Raw genomic sequence first — 10974 nt, forward strand, 5'->3', positions numbered from 1 at the left:
GATTGAACCAGGATGTGGTTCATTGTTAGGTTGAGCAGGAACCTTAGGAGAGCTAGCTTGACTGCTCTCAGCTCTAGGTTTATGCTATGAGCCATTACTTCCTTGCTCCGGGTTTCCTGGGGTGTCTGGGTCTCTAAATGAGCTCCCCAATCCTCCAGAGTGGTCTCAATTGCAAGGACTAAAGGATCTGGAAGGCAGATGGGCAGACATTGCTTTGTGCTGACCACCATTGTAAGGAATTGATCACCTATGTCAGAACGTGTACATGATCTCTCGTGTTCTGGGGAGTGGTCCTACACCTTTAATATGAAGACTTGAAGACTTCTGATGCATGATTTGACCATGGAATGATCCCTATCCAGGACACCAGGAGTCCTAGAAGTTGGAAATCTAGTATCTGCAGCTCTAGAGCAAGAAAATTAATTCCTGGATGGAACCAGAGAACTTTTCTTGGCACTGATGATGAAACCATGGGCCTTAAGGAGATTCATTGTCCGAGATGTGGCCCTGTGCACTGCTTACTGCACTGGAGCTCTGGTCGTCCAGGAAGGGGGAAAAGGGCAGTTCCCTTCAACCTGAGTCTCACTATTATCACCACCAACATTTTTGTAAAAACCCTGGGGTCTAAGGACAGGCCAAATGGGAGTGTACCCAAATGGGTACCAATGATGTTTCCTGCCATAGGCAAACCTCAGAAGACTGCAGTGACACTTTATGATGGGGGTATGGAGATATGCTTCTGCTAGAACTACTGAAGTTAAGAATTCCTCCTAGGACAGAAATAGGGTCTCCATCCAAAACTTATATTCTTATCCACTTGTTTTGAGCCTTTTGAAATGGAGAATAGCTCTGATTCCACCCCCTTTGCACTTCTTTACAATGACAAAGATGGAGTAAGAATCAAGAGCACCTTTCTTGTGAGGGAACACTTTCTATCACTTCCATATGCAGATGAGATATTTTCTTCTGGATCAGATTGTTTTATGTGGTCATTGAGCTGGGTGAGTGGAGGAAGAATGGATGTGGTAGAACTTAATATTTTTAGATTCTGATTAATTGTACATTTTAGTATGTTAGAAAATGGTGAATGATATTGGTTATTTACTAGATAATTAACTTTTTGCTCTTTATTTGTGTCAAGCTATATTTGGATTGTAACTGGAATTTAATTAAACACACAAAACAGCATATAAAATTTATTTTTATTAAACAAAACAACCTTAAATGGTTGAGGTACATCAACTTCATTGTTTTTCCATGAGCTGGAGAGCAAGTTTCCATGGTGTATGGAGTCATAAATATTCATAATTTGAGAACTAAGCCAATTTGCGCTCAGGTAAAAAATAGGAATATGAAACCATTCAGGTGAGCTCAGTGGATGATTTTGATGATATATATGATGGTGTGTCTGGGACTCAAGAGGTCGGGTCCCAACGCCTGTGATGACTTTGCTAGTCTCTTGCATCTAGTAGCACAGCCTCTGGGTCCCCCCCAGGGTCAAGTCCTTAATGCAGCACATGACCTTTTATGCCATATTTATAAAACTTGATCTCAAAAGGCAGGCTTTTCACCCCAGATTCATTCTTTATATAGAAAAAAGTTAAGTCAAAGTTTTTGATAGCCTCATGGAGTCATAATTTCTTAAAACATTTAAATAAAAATATACTAATAAGTTTAGGCCTTAACATATTTTGTATTGAACTCGTATTTCATTTATAACAGGTTTATTTTTAAAAAGAAAAAATTATAATTTAAATAATTTTAAAAAATCACTGATTTTTATCCACCCTGGTCAGAGCCATAGGTGGCACCTGGCTAATGAGCTGGAAGCCATGGCTTGGGTTGAGAACCTGAGTGAATCCATTGAGGCATCAGCTATAAAGGCTTTTGCTAGGGAGACTCTCTTTAAATTGGAGCCAAACTCGGAGTGATCTCTGTCCTTAAGGGCTTTGAGATCTTCCAGCCAGGAAGGAGATGCTCTTGCAAAGCAAGTAGCTGCCAGGGACACTCAGATGGTGACAGAAGAGGCTTCAAAGCCCATCTTTCTATCCATGGGTTCCTTAGGATAGAATTCCCCCACTAGGGAGGATGCTATAGTGCATCATGCTTTGGTATCTCAGCAATACAGCCCTCTGGTTCTTGAACATTATAGAGCCCGAGGTTGCTCTTGTTAACATGTTTGCCCTTATCAGGCTTGTTCCATTAATTCTTCATCACTTCCTTGAAGGAGGAGTGAACGGCTATTGAAGCCTTGGGAGGATTTTGAAAGGTGAGGTTTATTCTCAGGAGTCTGCTCAGGTTTCAGATCCAGACAGCTCACCTTCCTCAGTGGGGAAGGAGGAGGAGACAGAAGACATTATCTTGTGGATTTTTTGTGCTTTTTCTCTTTTTTTAATCTTTTTAGTGTCTTCTGGAAGCGTAAAAGCTCTGCTGCAGCTTTGGTGAGGCCTTTTGTAACTTGCCTTCCTTAGAGCTTGGAGCCCTCTCGAGAGGTCTGTCTCAGAATCCTCCCCTGCTGGGTCCCATTCCTCCTTGGAGGGAGGAATTTTTTGTCAGATTCCACCTGGTTGGCTCAGGAAGGAGTGTTCTGCACGATCCCCTGAGTCGAGTGGGCGGAGTTCTCTTTGCTTTTGGAGTTTCTTCCTGCTCTGCACTCTGGGGTTCCTGGTCCATTTTCCCCCTGGTTGGAGTCGCAGTTGCCTTGACGGGTAGAGGACCTCACTTGTCTGTCCAGCTTGTAGCCCTGGGACCTAACGCAGTTAGGGACAGAAGTCTGGGTGCAACTCACCATCTGCCTGGGAAGCCTACCTTACATATAGAGCACTACTTGGATTTTACCAAGTGCTTTCTTGGCTGCTGAGCCGGCAAGGAGAGACTGCAGTGGAGGCTCAGGGAGGGTTAACTGACCCAGGCAGCAGGACGAAGAATGACCAGGAGGGAAAACACTGCCTAAGAAAACTGGACAGAAAAGTTAATAGGCGAATGAGTGGGAGTAAAAGAAAGCGCTATTGTCTGCTGCTGTGGAGGCAGAGTCTGGCAGCAAGCAGGAACAGAGGGAGTGTTTACCAGATCATGTGATGCTAAAATACTAATCCACCTCCAAGAGCTGCAGAGATAGCAGAGCAGCCCAGACATGCAGAACTGGGGGAGGACGCTGGGGTGCAGAAATAGAGTGATGGGGGAAGAGAAAACAGGATAGAAAGAAGTACTAGTCTGAGCACTGGATGCTGCTTAATTTTCTCCCCATTAAGCATTATTAGAGACCTTAAAGTATATTTTCAGGACTACCAACCAGGCCTACGGGTTACCTTACAAACCTAGCAAAGCAGACAAATACTGCTTGGTGATGGCAGAAAAAACCACTGCTGACTCCAGACCCAAGGAACAGGTTTATTTCAGCATAGGTACAAAGTGCCACACCCTAGTGATCAGTTGAGCTATGTTTGGTCAATGATCTCGCTGAGTATATACAAACAAAGGCAATACACAAACAAAGGCAAAAACTTAAGTCTGCGTACACCCTTTTATACCCTGCTTTCTATCAACACCCCTCTTCTTTGATTCATTATATAATAATGATTAACAATATTTATGACCAAATGTAAGATTTCACAATACACATTAGGTTCTATAATCTATTTTATCAATAACAGAACTATCAATCTTAAATATTTGACAAGGACTTTCTTTGTTTATCCTGATTATATTTGGAGGGGACATTGTGACCCCTCATTGATAATTCATCCTTGTTCTGCACTCAAATATCAGGGATGTTTCAAGAAGAGAAATGGGGGATACTTAGTAAGCCAAAAATGGTGTTTTGCACTCCTTCTCAGAAAATGGTTATTCAAAAGTTTGATGAACCATACTAAACTAAGTTTAAATTTATATTGATTATGCATTTGCTTATATGTATTACTAACTAGTATGTGAGATATATAAAATATATGATCCATTAAATACACTTAGGCCCTTTCATGTGGTACCTAATGATTAACTCATCTCCTTACAAGACTTAAGAAACCAAATGTTTTTCAGAAGCCAACAAGACCACCATAGAGTAATGCCATATATTCATCACTGATAACTTATCAAAACATTTTAGAATGCAGAGGAAGAGTTCCAGTGTTGTCCACTGCCCCTACCAGTGCTTGGCACTGCTCTCAACTCTAGCCCATATGGCTTGGACGCTGCCAAAAAAAAAGACCTGTGCTCATGTAGCACCTTCCAGAACTGCTTTACAAATGACAATGAACCAGTCATTACATCACCCTGTGTGATATTATCTTCTCCATTTTACAAATGGAGAAACCGAATCACAGAGAACGAGGCCTAAATTTTCAGAAATGCCAAATTTATGTCAGTGGCAGAGCATCCTTCCCTTTCTCATCCATGTAGTTTCTATCGTAAGAAAAAAGATCCCAATCTCTATTCTCTTCATATTAACAGGAATTCTGTTAGAGCCAACTTTTTTTTTCTGTTAAGATGAACATGTTGCAGAAATTGTTGAACTTATTCCATATTTGAAGTGAGAGAATCTACTAAAACGAACAGCCTAATTAACTGATTACACTGATGTAGATAGGAACATCCTTTATCTTTTGTGTATACTGTCTATACAAGAACAAGTGAGTTTGCTACACAGTATTCTTGCCCAAACAGCTGTTCTCTTGCCCTATATTTGAGTTTAAATTATATACATTTGACATGTGAATTATGGAATTAAACCTCCTTAATGTAAAGAATATTTTGTTTTTTAAAGGACTGCTTCAACTTCAGTGGAACAAGTGAGGGAGCGAAGTTATCAAAGAGCTTTACTTCTCAGTGATCATAGGAAAGACAAGGACAGTGGTAAGTTGGCTTACTATCAGTCCAGAAAATGGATTCATTGAACTAATCCACATAATAGTTCTTAGCCATTTTAATATTATGTTTGGATCTGCTTCATCTGTAGGGTGAGAATCACCTTGTAGTCCATACTCACCATCTCATTCAAATATCATTCCTCAGTTGCAACTTAAGGTCCTTTATTTCACTGAACTAATGGAAGGTCAGTAAGCAGATGACCTCGTATCATGCTTGTAGTGTTGAATCGTTTCACTTAGAACTTGAAAAATAGTTCTTTAGAGTTGAACGTAAACTGTTTAGTAGTGTTTACAAAAGTCTTGTTTATCAAATTGCTACATTTTACTGTGTTTTTGTTTGTAGACCCTGATCCTGAAAATCCAGAGTCCACAACTGAATGTCCGTCCCCAGATACTTCTCAAAAGACTTGCAAGAGTCCTTCAAAAGCAAGCAAGGTAATACAGAGAGAGAGAGAGAGAATGTGTGTGTGCGCACAAATAAGATGCACGCAGCACTGATGTGTAGTTTGATTAGATTAGTATGTATAGGTATGTAGTATATTTGGGAATGCCTTTCTTGATTGTTCGAAGTACTTTTCACTTAGGTAGTTGTCAAGAACTTCTTTCTTTTACCTAATATACATCTGTGTTGAATATGAGCGGCAATAACTCTAGCCAAATCTCAACCATGTAATATGCCACATAAGACATTTTTCATCTAATCCAAGTAAAAAGTTGCCATTGCTTTCATTCATGATAGGAATTCTCAATTGCAAAGGACTTGCCAACACCAACAAGCACATTTAAGATCCTTATACCTTAGTATAGCACAAGTGGTATTGTTTGGAATTATCGGAAAATCTTGATAAAGAATAACCAGACTGATTCATCTGTTTTTTATCCTAATTCTCTGGAGTATGAACAGATAAAATCTATTCAATTATTATAGATCACAGGCTCACTGGAATATTTTGGCTACGTCTCAGTTCAATTAAAATTTGGTATGTGTTATGTTGAATGGTAGTGACCAAAGTCACAATTGCAGTGATTTTTTTGGGGAGACAAATTGTTTCAGTGGTTTTGCATTTTGATTTAAAAAACAAAATAGATCACTATATAATTTTACAAGGAATCTGAACTCTAATCTACATGCTCAAATTCATACTGAAAATAAAGTGTCAAATTTTTAATAGTGAGGGTAATTAACACTGATAGGAAGAAAGCTGTGTAGTAGCTACTGGCATAATATTAAATGGAGGAATTCAGGTTGTAATGTTCAGTCTGTTTGTTCACATTATCCCAGTTTTAAGATTTGAAGTTTGATGTGAAACCTGTAAATTATTCTGTATAGAACTTGAAGTCCAGGGCTTTTATAAATAACGTAGATTGTAAGATATTTCAAGTAGTGACATCTTCTCGGGTGTTTTTTTTTTTTTTTAACCTGGGACACTTTGTTATGCTGTATAAATAATAAGCTTCAATGCATTTTGGTAATACTTCATCATGAGGATAATGCTACCATTAAGAAAGCTTAGACTTCCACCTGTATCTATCTATCTTTTTTAAATAATGAACATACATCCTGTGCACCTGCCAAAGGAAAACATCTTTTTGATTTCTAAAACACTTACTTGGTGAAAGTTATTTTTAAGAAACCGTGGTTTTAATATTTTAAAATGTTTTGAAGTAAAGTTACACTGACTTTGTTCTTTCTCTTCATCTATCTAGCCTTCTTCACCTGGTCCTGTAGTTTCAGCGCAGTCAATTGGGAGAACACCCACAAAACCAGATTCTCACTGGGAAACTGCAGGTAATACTCCAGAGGCTGAGAATGTGAATCATCCAAAATCTGAGCTGCAACAAAAACAACTGACAAATAATGTCCAAGTACTTTCAAAAACTCACCCATCTCAGTCGCATTTGCGTAGTTCAACAGAGCAACTTTCTCATTCACAAAAGCTGCCTTCTGCACCTTTGAAACTGCACTGTCCCCCTTCACCTCATGTAGAAAATCCTTCAAAATCATCTACTCCTCACACACCTGTACAGCATGGTTATCTTTCACCAAAGCCTCACTCACAACAGTTAGGATCTCCGTACAGACCTCATCATCCACAGTCACCTCAAGTTGGAACACCTCAGAGAGAAACACACAGAAGTTTTTATCCAGCAGCACAGAACCTTCAGCCTGGTAGTCAGCAGCAGGCTAGTGGACAGTTGTTCACCCAGGCACCTTCAGGACAATCTTCAGCAACTTATAGTCAGTTTAACCAACAAAATTTGAACAGCAGTGCACCACCCCCACCTCCTCCCCCACCCCCTTCTTCTTCTACTTACTATCAAAACCAGCAGCCCTCCGGAAACTTTCAGAGTTATAGTCAGTTAAAGGGTAGCATACCCCAACAAACTGTTTTCTCTTCTGGACCAAATCAAGCAGTTCCTGGCACTACGGGCCAGCAAGCAGTTCCAGGACACCATGTAACTGCAGGGCATTTTTTGCCATCTCAGAACCCCAGTATTCATCACCAGGCTTCAGCATCTGCTGTTCCTCCTCCTCCTCCACCACCACCTGCTCCAGGACCTCATCTTGTACAGCAGCAAAGTTCCCATCAGCAGCATTCTGTAGCACACGTAGTAGGTCCAGTTCATGCCGTGGCAGTAGCCCCTGGATCACACATTCATTCTCAAGCTGCTGGTCACCATTTGCCACCACCACCTCCACCCCCAGGTCCTCTACCCCATCATCAACCTCCTCATTCCACAACAGGACATCAAGGTCTGCAAGCACAACACCAGCATGTAGTAAATTCAGCTCCTCCACCCCCGCCGCCTCCACCTTCCAATGTTTTAGGCTCTGGGCATCACCCAGCATCAGCACAAGGGTTACACCATCCATCACATCAAGGACCCCCACATTTTCCTTCAAGTGCTCATTCAAGTGTATCTTCCTATTCATCACAAGCCCCACATCATACAACCTTGGGACCTGGACCTCAACATCAGCCTGCTGGAACAGGACCTCACTGTCAAGGTCCTCATATCCAACCTCAAGGACCAAACAGTATTCCAACACCTACAGCTTCAGGGTTCTGTCCTCATCCTGGCTCTGTAACCCTTCCTCATGGGGTGCAAGGACCTCAGCAGGCATCTCCAGTGCCTGGACAAATTCCTATTCACAGAGCACAGGTGCCACCAACTTTTCAAAATAATTACCATGGTTCAGGGTGGCATTAAAATGGGATCCTTGCTCCTAAACATTTTAAAAATGTTTCTGTAAGATAAACTGTGTATATTTCATATGTACCTGTTCAAGGTACTTTTTAAAGCTTGTACATGATACTTTGTATAAAAGCAAACACCAGTGCTCTTTCATTGTATTCTTTCCATTTTTTTGCTTTTTTTAAAATTCCTGAAAATGTGCTGTTCAGCCAGTATTAGGTATTTCTTTTTATTTTGTAAGTGAACATTCCACCAGTTTTTTCTGGCAGTAGATTTGATGCTGCATAATCTTTAAATTTTATTGTTGCAGTTAAATTCATTTAGTGAATGTTTTCTATATTACTTTTTATACATATGTAATTAAATAAGTACACTGATAGAAATGGCACGAATAGGTTTTTCATTTTCTTCTGTCAACAGTTCTTTGTGTGCATATAGCTAGAAAACAATGCAATACAGATTTTTATAGTTTGGCGTGGACATGACTTTTGTTTCATCAGTTATTTGCAGAAATGTAATTTAATGTATAGATTGTTTCTAATATCTCTGACAACTGCTGTAAATACTATTTCTTTTGCGTGTAAAATTGCTTAAGGCTTCTTTCATTTGATATAGTACTGTACATAATGACAAGTCTCTTTTGCAAAAATGTGTGATCTTTGTGGAAGTAGTACAGTATATGATCTTTAATTTTTTAATATACTGTCACATTGCAGCACTGGTTGGGCATTTTAATTCATGTTAATAAATCACAATTATGTCAGTTTTAACACACTGTCCTGAGAGTTGTGTATTTAAGGAAAAATAAGGTTATAAGTGACTATGTGTCCAGCTATTTAAAAATCTGCCAGGCTTGTGCGTGCTATAATTAGAAGTGATGGCAGTAATTTATTTCCTCTTCAAAAATAATCTGTGTTCCCATTTTGTGGATACTTTATTCCTCCTGCATGAAAAACTGATTGAGGAAAGCTGACCAATTGCCTATTCCATCTGTGAAGCTGTCCATTAAAGCAGAGGTTCTCAAACTGGGGGGGACGTGAGAAGCTTTACAGGGTGGGTGGGGAACTTACTGTGCATATTCAGAGCTGAGAGCAGCAGCTGCTGGTTGGGCACGCAGGAACACTGCCAGCAGCAGTGCAGAAGTAAGGGTGACAATACATGCCACTCTTAATTCTGTGCTGCCTTCACAGCTACCAGGTGCCAGCCAGCAACTGCTCTCTGGCTGCCCAGCTCTGAAGGTGGGAGATGTAAACTACTACAGACACAAAGAAGAGGGGGCAATGATGAAATAAGTTTGAGAACCACTGCATTAAAGGTTAGTGTGTTCTTTTCCTGCTAATCTTAGTGATTAGAGATGAGGAAAAGCTACTTGGAATATCAGTGTAGTGTCAGTTTACTGAAACATGTTACATTATACAAAACTAATCCACACAGCTTATGTACATGATAAATATTCATACATTGGTACAGTTACAGACTAGATCCATACCATTCAAATATTGGTTATTCTGATCTTGAAGATACACTACAGTAACATTTGCACATATTTTAGTACCTATCTAGGTATGTTTCCTATTCATACATGTTGGAATTCTATTTTGAACTTTTAGGTTTGTCAGATTTTGTAAAATAATTCCTGAAATGCACTAAGACATTGTTATAGTGCAGTACTTACAATAAATGACCCACCTACATTGTGAAGAGAAGACATTTCAACATAAAAATGAAAGATTTATGAACTTTATTACCAAAAGAGAGGAGATGGGTATGTCTTTGTGGCTCAAGAGTAACATGGGGGTAATGGACTTAACAAAAAATGAATAAATACAGTCAGAAAACTTGTTAAAATGCAAGTTGTGTTTTAATTTGACGATATATCTAGGATAAGATATCTGTATGGTAGCTAAGATATGGCCACTATGCTTGAGTACAGAATAAATGTGTGCCCCAATTTTTATGCTATAGAACATAAAGACAAGCCTTTAATCGTCTTATTAAATACCAGTCTGGTAGTAGGACTAATTATTTTAGATCTTAAAACTAATTCAGTTGGCTGCATGTAATTTTAAAGAAACAGTAAAAGTTTAATTAGCCCTGTGAAACTAACTGATGGCATGTGGATGTAAATTTTTTTTAAGGATCAAGAACATCCACCAGTTTATAAAAAGCTAGTATATCAGACTGAGTAAAGAGGAACTGTTGCTTTGTCTTTATGTGCAACTACTACTGGTGAAAGAAGGCATTGGACTGGTAACAGCATTAGAAATTGATTTTTTCTTACTACTCCAGGAAAGATAATTCAGTTCCATTACTATTCACATCCTTGTTTTTTCTCCTGAGTCTAGCACCCAAAGTCTACTAGGAATTGGCCAAGACTGTCAACTAATTAAACGATCAGATAGCTTACAGTCAACACCACTGACCAGAGTTTTGTACAAATAACCTCCTTATCCCAACCCTATAGATCCACAATTTATTACCTTACTGTGGTGTTCAAAGCCATTGCATTCATAAAATAAGTGAGTGGATCATTAGCTAGCTTGGAAGCAAGAACTTATATTTTGTACGAGACAAAGTCAAACATTTTGTCAGTTTAAATTGAGTAGCTACAGCTTTTCAAAGAAATGGGTAAAAGATATCATAGTAAATGTCGGAAATGGTACTATTTAAGTTACCACCATTAACTGAATGTTAGGACACCAGTAACTTTTATAAAAATAGCTACAGTAGTGCAAAGAGCTGTACTATATTGGAATATCTGGTTTGGTGCCTAGAAAGTGACATATGTTTTAACTAATATTTCAGTTCGTAAGTTTTTCTTTCCTTCCTGTATTGAAAATTTTTCACTTGTTGCAGCACGGTGAACCTAAAGGCAACTCCAGAGTGAAGCAGAAAATTTTACCTCTGTCTT

The 10974-nt window shown here is 39.2% G+C and overlaps 1 protein-coding gene across 7 annotated transcripts in view; it reads left to right on the forward strand.

Moving 5' to 3' along the window:
* The window catches only part of KMT2E (lysine methyltransferase 2E (inactive)), a 116399-nt gene extending 107566 nt beyond the window's left edge, over positions 1-8833 (forward strand). For all 7 annotated transcript variants that reach the window (XM_024111909.3, XM_065559389.1, XM_008175792.4 and 4 more), the window contains 3 exons: positions 4763-4851; positions 5209-5300; positions 6573-8833. In XM_024111909.3, coding sequence (XP_023967677.2) covers positions 4763-4851; positions 5209-5300; positions 6573-8078 — 1687 coding nt within the window. In that variant the 3' untranslated portion in view covers positions 8079-8833. The remainder of the gene's footprint in view (positions 1-4762; positions 4852-5208; positions 5301-6572) is intronic.
* Positions 8834-10974: the final 2141 nt, after the last annotated feature.

This window comes from Chrysemys picta, chromosome 1 (genome assembly GCF_011386835.1).
Source record: "Chrysemys picta bellii isolate R12L10 chromosome 1, ASM1138683v2, whole genome shotgun sequence".
NCBI lineage: Eukaryota > Metazoa > Chordata > Testudines > Emydidae > Chrysemys > Chrysemys picta.